The following is an 18,788-nucleotide window of genomic DNA, read 5'->3' on the forward strand; positions in this document are numbered from 1 at the left end:
CATGGTTTGGGGATGCTTTGCTGCATCAGGACCAGGATGACTTATCATCACTGAAGGAACCATGAATTCTGCTTTGTATCAGAGAATTCTACAGGAGAATGTCAGGCCATCCATCTGTCAGCTTAAGCTGAAGTGTGGCTGGGTCATGCAGCAAGACAATGATCCGAAACACACAAGCAAGTCTACATCAGAATGGTTGAGGAACAAGAAATTTAAAGTTCTGGAATGGCCTAGTCAAAGTCCAGACCTAAACCCTATTGAGATGTTGTGGCAGGATCTGAAAGGCACCGTTCATGCTCGAAAACCCACAAATGTCACTGAGTGTAGTTCTGCATGGAAGAGTGGGCCAAAATTCCACCACAGAGCTGTGAGAGACTGATCGACTACAGAAGCTTTTGGTTGCAGTCATTGCTGCTAAAGGTAACATAACCAGATTTTGAGTCTAAGGGGGCAATTACTTTTTCACATGGGGGCATTGGGTGTTGCTTAACTTTCTTTAATAAATAAATTAAATAAGTATCAAAATTTTATGTTATTTGTTCACTCAGGTTCCCTTTTCCCTAATATTAGGTTTAGTTCAAGATCTGATAACATTCAGTGCCAAAAATATGCAACCATGCAGAAAATCAGACAGGGAGCAAATACTTTTTCACGGCACTGTACCTATATGCATAAACCAATCCTGAGCTTGTGGAGAATACCTTTCCCTCACACCCAAGCCATCATAGCTAGTCCTCGAGAAGGCTTCACACAGGGTTTAACTTCCACTCTGGCATCTTATCACTCATAAATTCTACCTGATTGTAAGGATTTGCTACTGAGCAGCCAACAGAGTAATTAGAAACCCAGCAGCAAAACAGATTTAGAATGCTGCAAACCCCGCCTCCTTTCAAAAGAACTGCACACACTAGTGGCACAGGGAAGGAGGCAACTAGTGTCAAACTGACAAGTTCCTAATTCAAGTTCTTTGGTGCCTAACAATAAGGAAGGTGGTTACATATGGTTTGGAGATAGATACTTCTGAAACTTCAAGGGAAGATGCAATAACTCAGTGCAAGTTCTATCTTTGACATCTCCATTTAGGAATCTCTGCGCTGAAAATATCTCTGTCCGAGACCCTGGAGAGCTACTGGTAGTCAGAGCAGATAGCAATGGGGTGGGACCATAATCAGTGACATGGCACATACTTTGCATACAGAAGGGCTTAATCCCTGGAATCCCCAGCAATATTTTGTCTTTGCTGTCCGCTCCAACTGAACCTGATCTTCCATTTGTCCACAAGGTCAAGAGATGCCTGAAGGTACAGCTAACACAACTTCCTTTACTTGAAAAGTAATAATATCTTTGAGTGTTTTATGCAGGGATGTAAGGTGAAATACAAGGAACGATTTTTATCCCAAATGAGATTACTGATCCAACTCTGTGCAGTAGTGTCAACTTGGCATGAGGCCCCGGGTAGTAGTTGACACCCAGAGGTTCCTTTAAAAGCCCTACTTCCTGAGCATATTTAACTGCAAGCACTGGAGAGTCAACTTGGGGGTTCGCTACATACAAAGCATGTATTTTACCACTGAATGCCAGCAATCCCAATTAATCCCTGTGCCCAGCTTGTATGAAATGAAAACAGACATTTCCAACCTCATGTGTTCCTGGCAAGCCAAACTGCCTGGCAATGCATATCAGGAACAGTGAATCATAATGATCATTAAATATGTTCTTGACTCCCCCCCCCAAGTTGCGGGTTGGTTCTTCTTAATACCGGGGGATCACATCTAGCACTAAAAGGAGACATATGGGCTGCAGACAAATGTTACGTTTCAAATCTGCAGTGCTGTTAAGTGTGAAAGCAGAACACAACAAAGGATCGAGCAAGTTGTCAAAGAGACCCTATTGTTTGTTCGTTATGGCTTTAACTCCCCCAAATATATATCTCAAGGTATTTTAGGGACTGACACAAATTTTATGATGTTTCATATTTGGAGGTGACAGCAGTTTAGAAAATGCAGCTAGTCTACTTATTCAAAATATTTATCTTTTGTCTCTGGGTTCACCAAAAACCCTCAAGATAGCTAACAAAACAGATTAATAACACAGCCAGATCACTACCAGGGACTGGGCAAAAAGATAATATCTCATTTGTACTTAAACAGGTCCACTATGTCTCAGTAAGTTTATGAGCTCAATTCAAAGTGCTGATCTTAACTTTTGAAGCCCTGTATATTGTAGGACCCAAATTCACGTTGGACTCCCTTCTCCCATATCAATTTGCCTGTCCACCAAGATCATAAGGGTTGCCACAGGGTTCCATCTTCTCCCCAATGCTGTTCAACATCTATATAAAGCCGCTGGGGGCTATCATCAGAGGATTTGGGCTGCAGTGTCACCAGTATGTGGATGACACGCAGCTCTACCTCTCACTTAAGTCCTCACCAAGGCTGGTTGTAGAAACTCTGTCCAAGTGCCTGGAGTCAGTGAGTGGCTGGATGGGAAGGAATAAGCTGAGGCTGAACCCTGACAAAACCGAGGTACTGTTTGTGGGAGACAAGGGAAGGCTGGGGGATGTGGACCTGGTGCTCAATGGAGTACGATTGCCCCTGAAAGACCAGGTCCACAGCCTGGGGGTCATTCTCGATTCCCAGCTGTCCATGGAGGCTCAGGTCTTGGCTGTGAGCCGGGCGGCACTGTATCAACTCCATCTGATATGGAGGCTGCGTCCCTACCTTCCCAACCATCTGCTCCCATTGGTGGTACATGCCCTCGTCTCCTCTCGCCTAGACTACTGTAATGCGCTCTACGTGGGGCTACCCTTGAAAACGGTCCGGAAGCTGCAACTGGTACAGAATGCGGCGGCTCGCCTGATCAAAGGCAGCTGCCAGCGAGATCATATCACTCCAGTGCTGAAGGAGTTGCACTGGTTGCCGGTTATTTTCCGGGCCCAATTCAAGGTGTTGGTTCTGACCTTTAAAACCCTATACGGTCTCGGCCCATTTTATCTGAAAGAGCGCCTCCAGCTTCATCAAGGATGCTGCGCAACACAATCAGCCTCAAAAGGCCTCCTCTCTATCCCACCAGTTAAAACAGCTAGACTGGTGAGGACTAGGGAGAGCGCTTTTTCTATTGTGTCTCCCACTCTGTGGAATTCCCTCCCAAGCGATCTCCGTCATGCCCCCGCTATGATGAGCTTCCGCTGGGCCTTGACGACCTGGCTCTTCAGACAGGCTTTTGGGGTGGGTTAGGTTTATTACTACTGTTGATATTTTAATGTCTTAATGTATTTGTATGTTTTTATTCTGTACGTTGCCCAGAGTGGCTGGACAACCAGCCAGATGGGCGACTAATAAATCTAATAAATAAATAAATAATCTCAACCTTTCTACAGGTGTCAACCAAGACGTCATGTGCAATAGGTGGTGACTAGAGAGAAAACCTTTTTAAGGGTGGCTCCTTGCCTTTGGAATGCCCTCCTCAGGGAAGCCCACCTGGCACCCTTATTGCTGCTACTAAAGTGACAAGCCAAAACTTTTCTGCTTTCTTAGGCTTTTAATAATTGCTAATGTTAGCCTTTTAATATTTTGATTTGATTTTGAGAGCAATTTTGATTTTACTATTTATCTGAATTGAGTTTGTGTGCTAGTCCAACTGACTGTGGAGGGAGGCTAGTCATGGAATAGAAATTAGATAACTTTTTGAGATTTACATAGCATGTACATCCTATTTTTCTCTGATGAAGGCTTATAGCATCCGGAATAAGATAATTTTTTACATATTGTGGCTTTATGATAACAGTAGAGTATGTCTGCTTATAACTAGTTGAAGCACTGTTGGTATGACACCACAAAAGGCAATACCACTGTCAAACACTGTCCCAGAAATTACAGGCCAGTTAGCTTAACTTCTGTCCCTGGAAAACTGGTAGAAAGTATTATTAAAGCTAGATTAACTAAGCACATAGAAGAACAAGCCTTGCTGAAGCAGAGCCAGCATGGCTTCTGCAAGGGAAAGTCCTGTCTCAGTAACCTATTAGAATTCTTTGAGAGCGTCAACAAGCATATAGATAGAGGTGATCCAGTGGACATAGTGTACTTAGACTTTCAAAAAGCGTTTGACAAGGTACCTCACCAAAGGCTTCTGAGGAAGCTTAGCAGTCATGGAATAAGAGGAGAGGTCCTCTTGTGGATAAGGAATTGGTTAAGAAGCAGAAAGCAGAGAGTAGGAATAAACGGACAGTTCTCCCAATGGAGGGCTGTAGAAAGTGGAGTCCCTCAAGGATCGGTATTGGGACCTGTACTTTTCAACTTGTTCATTAATGACCTAGAATTAGGAGTGAGCAGTGAAGTGGCCAAGTTTGCTGATGACACTAAATTGTTCAGGGTTGTTAAAACAAAAAGGGATTGCGAAGAGCTCCAAAAAGACCTCTCCAAACTGAGTGAATGGGCGGAAAAATGGCAAATGCAATTCAATATAAACAAGTGTAAAATTATGCATATTGGAGCAAAAAATCTGAATTTCACATATACGCTCATGGGGTCTGAACTGGCGGTGACCGACCAGGAGAGAGACCTGGGGGTTGTAGTGGACAGCACGATGAAAATGTCGACCCAGTGTGCGGCAGCTGTGAAAAAGGCAAATTCCATGCTAGCGATAATTAGGAAAGGTATTGAAAATAAAACAGCCGATATCATAATGCCGTTGTATAAATCTATGGTGCGGCCCCATTTGGAATACTGTGTACAGTTCTGGTCGCCTCATCTCAAAAAGGATATTATAGAGTTGGAAAAGGTTCAGAAGAGGGCAACCAGAATGATCAAGGGGATGGAGCAACTCCCTTACGAGGAAAGGTTGCAGCATTTGGGGCTTTTTAGTTTAGAGAAAAGGCGGGTCAGAGGAGACATGATAGAAGTGTATAAAATTATGCATGGCATTGAGAAAGTGGATAGAGAAAAGTTCTTCTCCCTCTCTCATAATACTAGAACTCGTGGACATTCAAAGAAGCTGAATGTTGGAAGATTCAGGACAGACAAAAGGAAGTACTTCTTTACTCAGCGCATAGTTAAACTATGGAATTTGCTCCCACAAGATGCAGTAATGGCCACCAGCTTGGATGGCTTTAAAAGAAGATTAGACAAATTCATGGAGGACAGGGCTATCAATGGCTACTAGCCATGATGGCTGTGCTCTGCCACCCTAGTCAGAGGCAGCATGCTTCTGAAAACCAGTTGCCGGAAGCCTCAGGAGGGGAGAGTGTTCTTGCACTCGGGTCCTGCTTGTGGGCTTCCCCCAGGCACCTGGTTGGCCACTGTGAGAACAGGATGCTGGACTAGATGGGCCACTGGCCTGATCCAGCAGGCTCTTCTTATGTTCTTAAAGTTGTGGTTTCTCAAGAGCTTTCGTGTTGAAAAAAGAGGTTTTTCTGTTGTTGCAGTTCCTCACACAGTAACTTTTTAAATATTTGTCTGCTTAGCCAGCTAACGTGAATTCTGTACAGAAGAAAAGGTCACCTTCAGAAAGCAGAATACCCTTGCCAGTTTTGGTTGATGCAATTATTTGCCCATGACTGGCAAGCCAATGTCATTTTTCAGTAGATTAGTTCTCAGTGCTGCAGTCTGAGAACTGTTTGAAACGTTAAGCAGGACACCTGACAGTCTTTATGAACATCAGACATATACTGGGTGGGTGGAAGGGGTGCTTGTCCCTAAGTGAGAAATTTCCTGCTCATGGAAAACTACTGATATGATAGCTTTTACATATTCAGCACCCCTTCTTGAGAGGACTGTACCATGTACAACCTAAGCCATATTGTCTTATTATACAATGATTGTTAAATTTACAGCCCACTATATAGCTGCTGCTTATGCATATGCAAAGTAACATGTTAGCCTGTTTTAATGAGCAAAGCTACCACTAAGCTCTAAGTATATCAGTGGGGAACTTGTAGTCCAACAACATCTGGAGGGCCACAACTCCCATCATTCCTGACCATGCTGATGGGAGCTGGGGTCCAACAAAATCTAGATCATCATCATCATCATCATCATCATCATCTTTTTTTAAAAAAGTCAGTCACTTGGCAACTCCATTGGGGTGGGGACTAAACCTACCCTGGTGATCTCATCCACCCCAATATCTGAATCAGAGGCTTAGAATCTAAGCTAAGTTAAGGAAGTTCACAGAAGTTGCCTATCTCTTCCTCCCCCCCTCACTGCGCCCGAGTGCTCTCAAGAGTCCCCTCCCACAACGTGGAATGAGGCACAGGGGAAGGAGGGAGTGGGAATGTTGATTTTTACAAACCTCCTAACATTAACTTAAGATCAACTTTGGACAATCCCACCCTCCCCATTGTTCCACATTGTTCAGGAGGACAACCCAATTGTCAGAGAGGTTTTCAGGAGGTACAGGTGACTGGTGTGATCTGGGGAAATACAAAAGTTTCCTTGCAATTCCCCACATGCCCTCAAAATCAGCCCCGGTTGGGGGACCCCTCCAGAGCAGATTTTGGCGGTTTTCAGGAGAGGAGATGTGCTTTTGCAACCCTGAAATTTTGCTTGTGCAACCCTGAAATTACTGCTATGTTTCAAACTGTATATTCACTTTAGGATGATAAATCTTTTCACCAAGCATGCAAAATAGATGGAGACAAAGAGAACTATGCTCTAAATTTTTGCATTTTTAATAGAAATAATGAATTAAGCCAGTAATTATGTGTACTGCATTTGTTTATGAGGAAGGCTTAGTATAAAATACCAATGACCTTCTTTGCAAGATTCAAGAGAATATCCAAACATTTCTCCTATTTTGGTGAAAAAATAAAATCTAACAATATATAACTAACGCAGAGGCATTCTGTACAAGTTACAAAATGCTTTACAAAGAAACTGTAATTTCCAGTCCCCTCTGACAGGGACAGCAAGCCCTTACAGCACTGTGCTTCACAATTTCTGCCAAGAAACCCAGAAAGGAAAATCACTAAGTTGCAATTACTAGATTCTCTTGGGCATTCTATTAACATCATACACTGAGGAATAGTAAAAGCAATAATCTGACTATTGGAAGAGGTGTTTATCTTCCATAATTCTAACACAGCATTTCAGAAAAAGCAGTTATTTATACAATATTCATCAAGGATGACAAATACCTGCTTATAAAGCCAGCCTCGCCTAATGACAGGCGCATTAGGATTTCTTTTTATTGAATTTGACCTCTTCCCAAAATTATGAACTTTCTTTGATGACCGTGATGTCTAAAAATAGAAATAAAAGGATTAGAAGATAAACCATCAATATCTCTTACATGAAGAAAATACTATGTACAGCTATCCTCAGAGAGAGAGAGAAAGAGTTGTTCCTGATCACATGTTCCCCTCAGGACTTATTAAGAAACAGCTTTATTCTGTTTTAGGTAAATAAGTAAGAGCCTTGTAGGTTTTGCTGGCTTAGGCATTTCTTGAAGTTTTCTGCAGAGAGAAAGAGACAAATCCCATGACACATCAGGATCAAAACATTTAAATCAAGACTTAACAGGATATTACACAAACATGGCATTACTTTATTAAAAAAGACTAGGACATTAAATGTAGTGCAGCTTCTAGCAAGCAAACTAAAACCAGAACAGACACACATAGCATAAAATTAAAAGGGTTTTTGTGTGTGCAAGAGGGCTAAACCATAACAGGGACAGGTTAAAATCACTATGAGGTTTAAGTCTCAACTTGACGGTTGCAATTCTTTCTCTGTCAGATAAATATGACAGACAAGCTCCATTGCTGCTGTATTCTTGGATTTTTCTGAGTAGCTACAACACCTCTCTCTACATATGTTATGAATTCAAGATGGTGGTGCTTATGTCACCCTCTTTCAGAAGCCTTTTGCCCAACTCTTGCCAAACTGGGAATCTATCTAACATGAGGAAAATTGTCTGCTAAATCCCCTTCTGCCCAGTCAGAATACCACAAACACCAGAAGGCCATAACCAAAATAAGGGGTTATGTCTGTTTCACTCTGGTATGCTCTTGGTGACCACTGTTTGCAGGTCTGTGAGATTGATTAAAGGAGCAAAAGTGAGCTGGGATGCAGTAGTATCATCCAAGGTAACAAATCAAGCAACCCACACTTAGGAAAGACATATGAAGTTATGTTCAATCTCCCTCATGTTGCCCTTGAGTAGCAAAGAATGGTGTACATCATGCACTGTCAGATTCGCAACTGACAGAATGAATGTATCTTTCATTAGATGTTTGCTAGTGAAAGCACCATCCAGGGAGTGTCGGGAAAGTATGATCCATTGGCAAGAACGCAATATTTTAATAACGTTTCAAAAACATTCATGAGGGCAATTCAAAGCAGGGAAGGGGGGGAGCCCATTTTAACTGGCACTGTGCATCAGAGGCAATCTAAAATGAGAAGCTTAAAAGCACACTTTAACCACGATAACTTACTTTCAAAAGCATGAAATAAGCATTTTTTGAGAGGGAGTGGTTAAAAGCTGTATTAGTTCCATGTGAAACCAAAGCAACTGAACAAAGCTCACTTTAGTCACAATAGGTCCCATTCAGATATTTCCCCCTTCTCCAGGATTATCCCTGGGCATGGACTTTGGGCTCACTCCTTTCCCCACTGCTTTAAAGTTCCTTCTCAGACTGTGAAAAGTGAAACCTTAATGGGTTCAAATGACTGCAGTATCTCCCATTTAATTATTCATGTGTCTTTGGAGTGAGAGAAGTGGGCAGGAAGGAGGGAGTCTGAGGTCTACTTTACTATTTTTTTCTTCCTGGGTACTATTTGAGCTGCAACAGAAGGAAATAGGTCCAAAGAAGGAGAAATAAATCTAAGAGTTCTATAAAGTTACAACTTTAAAAACATTCTCAGATGAATGCTATGACCTGCAAAAGTGATCATCTTCCAGAAAGGTTAGCAGTACAGGTTAAAAATTCAGCAAAACCACTAAAGACTGAGCTTGACAATTTTGTTGCAAATTCCAGAACCTGTTAATACCCTGACATGAATTAAATGCCATCATTTGACCCACTTTGTCAGTTCTTTATACCTTGTCTTCTCATAACTCCACTGGAAAACATTATTCAGTTCTGTACAATCAAGCTCCATTAATTTTTATAACTGTTGCAGATATTTCTGTGACATACAGTCCATTAGAGAGCTGATTAGTGATCAATGTCTTATCTTAAAGTTAAAGTGATGCGATTGAACAAGCCTGCTCATGAAGCAAGGAAAGTGTACAACAGCAGTGGCTCTGTCTTTCTTATCTACCAGATACTACAGAGGTTGTGAAGAATTAAGGAACAAATAATAAATAGAACATGACAATCAAATATCTACTAGAGACAGAATATAAACTTGCTCACTTTTGTACAAGGAACAACATGGAACTCAGAAGTGAATCTTTACAGTCATGCATATGACTGTAAATATGCATTACAGTATATAAATCAGTACACTGTAAATTTGCTTTGAGCTCACAGAACCATTCAAGGGACTCAAATCCTTTGCAGTATCAAATAAATCCTACAACACACACCTGACTCAATATACAACAGCCACGTGCATTTGAAAAGTGTGAAACAGTACAGGCGTTGTTTCCTAACTAGTGTCTTACAGATTCTGGATTTGCACAATATTAGGTTTTATAGTTCAAAATGCAACTACAGTACTTGGTATTTTAAGAAGACTTGACGTTCTGAAGTCTTCCTTCATGTGCTAAATTTAATGCCAGCAAAATCTGAACTTTTCTCAGAAGATGGCTTTCTGAAACATGAACAAACATAGTGAAGGGTTTCTGAATCTGCAAACAATTATGCGGTTGCAGATGAAGATTTTTCCATAGCTTAACATCTTCTCATTGGAGGTTATATGAAACCAGTAGCAATACTTAAAAAAATAAACACCCCCAGTCTGCCAACAATTTCTGAAGACATGCTCTCATTTTTCACCATATTCCCCAATGTTCCTTTTATTTTAGCCCTTGGTATATCAGGAGTGGGTGGACACTCAACATATGGAGTTAAAGCAAAGCTTGCAATGAAATCTGGGAGAAATAAAAACTTTTGTTATGGTATAGGAAACGTGACAACAAGTTTCACAAAGCATGCCCAGGACTTCCCTGCACAAGGTTCTCTTCTCCTAGATTTCTGACCTACAAATTCTATCCATTATATCCTGGTACTCTTTACGGGCAAGTAGCATATGTAATAGTTCAGTGTACTGAACAAAGAGAGCTTCACCAATCTGCGACAAAAAAAGAAGACAATATGCTGCAGAAGGCTAGTGTTTTTTTAATGGCTCCATCCACTGTGAGCTTTACAGCTGTTTTAAAACTTATTTACCCTTTCTTTAACTCTACCAACGAAGAGGATTTTTCTCCCCCACCACCACCTTGCATTTACTTCATCATCTTTCTATAGGGAGTATGTCAGGCACTACTCTAAAGTTGATGGACAATGAAGAAAGAAAAGAAAGATGCCTCTTTGATAGAGCTGAAAAAAGGAAAATATTTTTAAGACCTGTCAAGTTTGAAACACATCAGGTCATTTTTGAGAATAAAACTAGTCTTCTATAGAACCTTTGGGTATTTTCTTCTTGGTTTTGTTCTGCTGAAATAAAAAATAACTGCTCACTAGGCTGGTATCTCTGCACTGGAAAAGCCAATCACCGGAGGATAATCTTTGTATCCAGACACCACTTCTAGCCAATCACACACAGCCTCTCCTTAAGTAAGCAGAAGCAAGTGGTAATCAGGCTCCATCTAGCTGTACAAATGGTCTAATAAAGGCACTGTATACTTTCCACCTGTGCTCAGCGTGAGATGTAGCTTCCCCTTATTATGCACCTCACTGAAGGAAGTTCTTTACAATTTAGAAGACATATCAGCAATAAAAGGTGGGGAAATCACATAGATGGTGTACTTAGAGGAATATCAGGTATCTCAGGAGATGATCAGGTGATAGAAGCATTGCATGTCAACTGGGTAGCTTTGGGAGCAGTCTTGGATAATGGCTTGACAAAGACGAATTCCTGTATGAATGCTGTTGTGGGGATTGTCCAACCCTGGGTGCTTGGCTTAAGTGAGGCTAAGAGGGAGAGGGCAATCTTGTTGGTGGGATCCATTCAGAGACCCTTTACAACATAGCTGTTTAGGAAGGGGGCAGAGATTGGCAAGCAAAAATATCCAGGCCATGCTTCCTAGAAAGGTATTAGTCATCACATCAGTTTACATATTTAACCTGGAGTAGCTCTGAAACAGCACAGGCCCTCTGCAACGCATAGACAGCCTCCAAAGTGAAAGAATATCACATGAAGAGAGTCCATGATATTCAGGGGGAGAGGATTGCTCCACACCTCCACCTCCGCGGCTGAAAATGTATGAATTAGGGCATTGAAGATACAGTCTACAAAATGTAACTCTCAGTATCTAAAGATCTGGTCTTTTTTCTCTGTTTTTCCAGAGATTGCAAATCACATCTCTTTGTCTTGCTGTGTTTCATATGAACACATTTTGGTATAGTGGTCATAATAATTTCCCTGGATACCACCTCCGTAAGTCATGCTGAATAATACAGCAGGGAGGTTAATACAGCCAATACAATAAGACTATATATTATAGAATGCCCCCCTTTATTTTTTGTTTAATTACTATTGTTGCCATCTCTCATCAACAGAATGAGATTTAGATGCTGATGAACTAATGAAAAACTATTCCCACTTGTTTGCAGTTTAGATAGAGGTTGCATTTTATGCTTGACCTACTTGACAGTATGTTGTTGCTGTTATGGGTCCAAACACTCAAAGTAGGTAAGGTGAACACTAATTAGTCTAACTCTAGTAGTATAAGTGAATAAATGCAAGGGTGTAAGGTTTCGGTGAGCATCCATGCAGGTCTTTTTCAAAAGGAAATGAAAAGTTTAGAGCTGAGCCAGAGCTTATTGTCAAGAATCAGAAGGCCAGACTATGAATCAGAAGGCCAAGCCTTTCTTGAGACTGCTGGGAACCTCAACTATGCAGCATTTGCAGGAACTCAACTGGGCCTCTTCTCTGACATCTAGACCTGCCTTATTTGGTACCTACATAAGAAAATGGAGAATTTATTAGACAGGCAAGCCACCACCTCTGTCACAAGCCTTGCTTTACATTAATTCTTATTTATCTTTGAGCTCTGCCTCTCCACCCTAATTGTATATTGTTCTTTATGTTTTGTTTTAGCTTAGTTTTGAGCTTACATCCTTAAGAGCCACAAATGCACGTCCCCTGGCTTTGATGCCTTACATTTCTATCTATCTGACCAAACCTCACTATCACTATATTGATAGTGCCTGGGCTTAAACATTGACAATATTCTAGTCTGTCAGCATGATTCTCATTGCCAGCTAAACTTTCTAAGCAGGGGCTGACACACCTTTGGATGGATTTGGTGGTCACCCAATTTTGTGGCCAGTAAGGCTTGCCCTTGCCCCAACTAATGGGGTTTCGTCCCTGATCTCAAACTGCATCTTTGAATAGCAGTACAAGGTCTATCACAAACCAAAAGACCCCTGCTGTCTCCTTCCAGCTCAGAGGCGATGGAGGGGCAGCAGAGGTGTGCTGGTGTTCTTTCCCTTGCCTGTTAAGTGGCTGGAGTTCCAACTGCCCAGAAGAGTCTAGCTTGCGGGAGATCAACCTTTCCCCTCTGCAGCTCTCTACTCTAGTACAGAAAGCCTCAGGCTCATTTTGCTCACCAGAGCCCTGTCCAACTATTTGCCATGGCAGGGTGGTGGTGGTGTGTGAGCAAGATTGTTAAACCTGTTTGGATAGCAGCTCTGCATAACTCAAGTGTCTTTTTAACCTCAACCACTGAAGAACAGCTATAATTTATTTTGCTTTACTATTTTGCTAAATTCAGAATTAAAGAAAAACAGTGTAGTAACTTATTTTGATGGGCAGTCATAGGAAGAATACAGCGTTATGGAGTTTCATGAGGCACACATGGGAGATTTAAAAAATACTGATGGCACACATTTTTCTCTGCAAGAGTTAGGAACAATACTGAGACCCACTTCCTAACCAGAAAACTGAATTTTCTAAACTCTCTCTCTCTCTCTCTCTCTCCACACAACCCAAACAGCTTCAAATGAACTAAACCTGTCTAATCAATCAGATGCGGCCCCAGAGACTTGCAGAACTTTCCAAAGCAAAATACTACTACAGGATAGCAGTGAACTCGACACACATTAATGACCTCAGAGGAGAAATAGCGATCCTCCATCTCCCTCCATTCTGTAATACCACCAGCAGCAACTGGAAATATGATATAAAAGCAGGCAGCCACACAGGCTCTGGCTATTTACAGAAGCAGATAAGGAAATGGAGCTTGACCGCATGTCGCAGTTTAATACACAGGGATACTTCTGTGAGGCACTCATTTGTGTGAAACTATCATATGGGAACAATTAATATACTAATCTAACTCAGAAAAGGTTCATGTGTTGAGTGGTTCAGCAGCACAAGTGCCTTTCTGTGAGCTCAATAAAAGTATCAGTCATTCTCATGCGGATACTTTCAGCCAATTTATCTCATCAGATTGCAATATGAGGGAAGAAGCTGCCAAAGACAGAGACTGCCCAGATGCCAAAGTTAAAGTTTGGACATAGAGAAGTCCTGCACGGCAGTAGGTATAAAATCCAAATGAGTTAGGGAACTGAATTTCACATACAATAGGTGACCTGGAGCTGCATATATTTTATTTATTTATTTATTTATTATTTGATTTATATCCCGCCCTTCCTCCCAGCAGGAGCCCAGGGCGGCAAACAGAAGCACTAAAAACACATCAAAACATCATAAAAACATACCCTAAAATACATCAAAACAACTTTAAAAAGGGTTAAAAAATGTACCATTGGTCTCACCTGAAAGGTGATTTTCACAGGAGTGGGCCATCACCGTGGGAAATAGTTCCACCTATCGTGCGAAGGCAAGAATGTTTTTGAAGTCAAGACTAGGGACGTCATGCCCCTCCCACTCTCCAGTTCATTCGTAGCGAGTCTAAAAAGAGATATCTAAAAATACAAGAACAAGGCCAACAGGCCCGCCAGGAAAATAACATAATAGTCACATGCATAACAACATGACTCTAACATAACTACATAACATAACAGAACTAAAAGTCTTGACTTCACTCTTACATTTAAATATAATAGCGTAACAATAACATGTAACCCATTGATAAAATGTCTAGTCATCCTCCAACTGGGAGGGTCGTGATGGCCCACTCCTATGAAAATCACCTTTCAGGTGAGACCAATGGTACATTTTCCATAGGAGGTGGGCCATCACTGTGGGATGTACCAAAGCAACCCATATAGGGAGGGACCACCCACATGTTAATCCTCATTAAGAACCTGTTGCAACACTCGTCTGCCAAAAGATGCATCAGCAGAGGCATAACGATCAATTTTATAATGCCTTATGAACGAGTGTGGGGAAGACCAGACTGCAGCCCTACAAATATCGGCAACAGGAGCATTAGTGGCAAAAGCAGCCGAGGTGGCAGCTGACCTGGTAGAATGAGCCGTTATACTAGCTGGAACTGACAGCTTCAGGGACTCATATGCTAAAGTAATGCATGCCCTTAACCAACGGGATAAGGTAGGATTGGATACTTTATGCCCCATAGACCTTGGATGAAAGGGTACAAACAGAGACTCCGTTCGTCGAATCTCTTGGGTCCTAGACAGGTAGGTCTTGAGAGCCCTCCGGACATCCAACGAATGCCAAGCCTTCTCGAGAGGATGGGTAGGATTCGGGCAAAAGGAAGGCAAAACAATGTCCTGGTTGCAATGAAAAACTGAATCGACCTTGGGACGAAAGGAAGGGTCAGTCTTCAGCACAACAGAGTCCTTATGGAAGACGCAGAGGTGTCTAGCAGAAGACAATGCGCCCAACTCAGAAACGCGTCTGGCCGATGTGATTGCGATCAGAAACAGGACCTTGAAGGACAGTATACGTAGGGGCACAGTCCTGATGGGTTCAAACAGAGGGCGTTGCAAAGCCTGCAGAACTTTTGGCAAACTCCATGAGGGGAACCGATGGACAACAGCCAGAGAGCGTAGGGCGACTCCCCTCAAAAAACGTTTGATGAACGGATGTGAGGAAATATGATCTCCAGGAGAGGACACTGAGAGAATGGATGACAGAGTAGACGCATGTCGACGTAGAGTGTTGGGTCGAAGTCCCATCATAAAGCCACTATGGAGAAATTGGAGCACCTGGTGCACATTGGCCTGGGATGGATCGTGGTGGTGGGACTGACACCACTTGGAGAAAGCCACCCAGGTATGTTGATAAATGCGAGTGGTAGATGGTCTTCTCGAGGCCAAAATAATATCAATCACAGCGTCAGACAGTCCAGCTGACCTCAAGTGTCTCCGTTCAAACACCACGCTGTTAGATTGAGCCAAGTAGGGTCCTGGTGCAGTACTGGACCCTGGGATAGGAGGTCTGGCGTTACTGGAAGTGCCCAAGGATCCATCATTGACATTGCCAGAAGATCTGAGAACCACGGACGGCGTGGCCAAAATGGTGCTATCAGAACCAGCTGTGCCCTTTCGGTTCGCGCCTTCCTCAAGGTTTTGGCTAACAATGGTATGGGAGGAAAGGCGTACAATAGACCGTCTGGCCACGGTGTTGTCAGAGCATCCACTGCTTCTGCTGTTGAGTCCAGGTATCGGGCAAGGTACCTTGGAAGCTGGCAATTGTGACTGGAAGCAAACAGGTCGACTGAGAGGGCGCCGAACCGACACTGGAGACGATGGAAAATGGCTGGATGAAGTTTCCATTCTCCCGGGAAGACCTGTTGTCTGCTGAGCCAGTCTGCTGTCACATTCCAAATCCCTCTGAGGTGCTCTGCTTTCAGGGATTGTAGATGTTGTTCTGCCCAGACAAAGATGAGGGAGGCTAAGTCCTGCAGAGGACGAGACCTGGTGCCCCCGTCTGTTCAAATGTGATTTTACACACGTGTTGTCTGTTCGAATGAGCACATGATGCAAAGGGAACAGAGACTGAAAATGACATAGAGCCAAGTGGACAGCCTTTAGTTCCAGCCAGTTGATGCTTCGAGATTGCTCTGCGTTGGGCCAAACCCCCTGAATGTACTGGGAGTTGCAGTGGGCTCCCCAACCTATGAGGCTGGCGTCTGTGGTCACGACGGTTCTGCGGGGTTCTCTGAACGACGTGCCCTTGGAGAGATGTTGAACCTTGGTCCACCAGCGGAAGGAGAGGCGCAGAGCGGGGCTCAAACGAACTTTGCGATGGTTGGAGCTGGCAATGTCTTTTTGAAAAGGCAACAGAGTCCACTGAAGGGGCCGAGTGTGGGCTCGAGCCCAGGGCACAATGTGGATTGTGGAGATAAACATCCCGAGCGCTCTGGCGAGAAGCATGACGTCTGCGGATGTTTGTTGCATCAGGGACCTTGCGATGCTTGTGATGGCAGTGATGCAATCTGGAGCCAGGAAGACCATTGCCTGCAGCGTGTCCAACATTGCCCCAAGGTGTAGTAGGCGTTGGGTTGGTTGGAGATAGCTTTTGTCGAAGTTGACAAGCCAGCCGTAGGTCTGCAAAACATTGAGGGTGATCATTAAATGATGATGAGCCAGCTCTTCAGACTTGGACCGTATCAGCAGATCATCCAAATATGGGTAGATATGAACCCCTTGGGTCCGAAGGTAAGCCACTAGGATGAGTAGCACCTTGGTAAATACTCTTGGAGCAGAGGAGAGGCCAAATGGCATCGCTCTATATTGAAAATGTTGGTGGCCAAGGCAAACCGAAGAAACTTTCTGTGGGCTATGCAAATGGGCACATGGAGATACGCTTCCTTAAGGTCGATAGAAGCCAGGAAGTCTCCTTCTTGCAGACTCTCGGTAATGGAATGGAGAGATTCCATTTTGAACCTGCGGTATGTTACAAAACGGTTGACAAACTTGAGGTCCAATACCGCCCTCCAAGATAAATCTCGTTTTGGCACAGCAAATAGGAGGGAGTACACCCCTTCCGACCTCTCAGTTGTGGGAACTGGCTCTATTGCCGCTATGTCCAAGAGGTGATGTATAGCTGTCTGCATGATGTTGTGCCTGGCTGGTGCCCTTGGGCAAGGAGACGGATGGAATCTGTCTGATGGGGTTGCCCAGAACTCTATGGTATAGCCGTAAGTGAAAAGGTCCCTGATCCAGGAGACCGTAGTAAGGCGCAGCCATCGATCTCCAAAATTAAGTAATCTGCCACCTATGGGGAGGGCGTTAAGACTACTTGTGTAGGCGAGGGCCTCCCCTATATGAGGACGATGAGTTGCCCCTGCGCCCTTGGTACTGACCTCTGCCCTGGAAGCGTCGGTTCCAGGAGCCCCTGAATGCGTTGGAGTCATAGGGTCTGAAGTCGCGGCCTCGTCCTCCTGGCCGCGTTCCTCGAAAGGACTGGTTAGAACGAAAGGAGGGAAATCGCCTGAAGGGCCTGTGGTCGATGTTCTTGACTGTGGCCAGAACCGGTTTTTGGGCGTCTTTTGGATCAACCAGAACTGCCTTTAGAGCTTCCTCGCCGAAGAGTAGAGATCCGGAGTAAGGAGCCTTGGACAGGTTCAGTCTGGCCGCCGAATCAGCTTGCCAGTGGCGAAGCCAGAGGGTGCGACGAGCGACTATTTGAGTCGTCATGGCTCGTGCCCCTAATTGAGTGGCATCCAAAGTGGCATCGGCCACAAAAGCTGCTGTCTTACGTAATTTTGATAGTGCTCTTCTGAAGGCGACAGGATCAGGGTTAGCATCCTCTAGAAGGTCATCCATCCACATCATAGAGGCTCTGGAGAATATGGAGGCTGAAGCGGAGGCACGCATGGCTAAGGCAGTGGCCTCATGATTCTTGCGGAGGGCGAAGTCTATTCGTCGCTCAGTAGTATCTTTTAGGTGGGATTCCCCTTCCCTGGGCAAAAGAGATCTTGAAACGAGACGAGCGATTGGTTCATCTATGCCAGGGACATCTAACTTGGTGGCAAAGTCTGGGGCTAGGGCGTACAATCTGTCAGCCAGGTTCTTGAAGCGTCGGGCTTTGAGTGGATGAGCCCATTCTTCGGAGGCTAATTTGGCAATTGGGTCCGGCACCGGGATGTAGTGTTCAGTAGGTGCAGGGGATTTGAGGACCTTGGCCCCTTTGATAGCTGGGGCGGACGAAATTGAAGGCGCAGTCTGGAGACCAAGGGTATGAAGTATCCTCCTCATGATCTGAATAGTCGCTCCAGTCGTCTCCTTCAACATGGTCAGTGAAAGTTGACTCCTCCGCATACGAGGCTTCATCCGTACATCTGCCTCTGGCTACGTCAAAGGGATCTGGTGAACAGGAAGGATGAGCTTCATGGAACGCACGTTGGTCCATGTTGAGTGGGGGTATGGCAGGAGCTTGTGGTAGTGACTGCATTCGTGTGAAAAAAGCCAGCATGGCTTGGAGTTGGGAGAGGAAATCAGGAGACAGCTGCAGACCAGATGTGGGAGATGTATGTGCCTGGTGAACTAATGGAACAGAAGTTTGAGGCGGTAAACCAGAGGTAGGTTCGTTAGGCGAACAGTGAGCGGGAAAGCCAACAAACTCTTCCTCGTCAGAGGCAGTAGTAGGAGAATGGAAAATGTCACTTATGTGTGTCTGTGCTGTGGCGTTGGTTGGCACAGAGACATAACGAGGGCGCTTTGGTTTACTATGGCTGGAAAGATGTTTTGTCTTAGCCAGTGCTTTGGCATGTCTGGTCTTAGACGTGTTAGGATGTTGTGG

At 43.9% G+C, this 18,788-nt stretch overlaps 1 protein-coding gene across 14 annotated transcripts in view; it reads right to left on the reverse strand.

Annotated features, from left to right (window-relative positions):
• The window catches only part of PLEKHA5 (pleckstrin homology domain containing A5), a 279,402-nt gene that overhangs the window by 104,353 nt on the left and 156,261 nt on the right, over window positions 1–18,788 (reverse strand). For all 14 annotated transcript variants that reach the window (XM_061638463.1, XM_061638451.1, XM_061638457.1 and 11 more), the window contains one exon: window positions 7,133–7,237. In XM_061638463.1, coding sequence (XP_061494447.1) covers window positions 7,133–7,237 — 105 coding nt within the window. The remainder of the gene's footprint in view (window positions 1–7,132; window positions 7,238–18,788) is intronic.

The sequence above is a fragment of the Rhineura floridana genome, chromosome 8 (assembly GCF_030035675.1).
Source record: "Rhineura floridana isolate rRhiFlo1 chromosome 8, rRhiFlo1.hap2, whole genome shotgun sequence".
In the NCBI taxonomy this organism is placed as follows: Eukaryota; Metazoa; Chordata; class Lepidosauria; order Squamata; family Rhineuridae; genus Rhineura; species Rhineura floridana.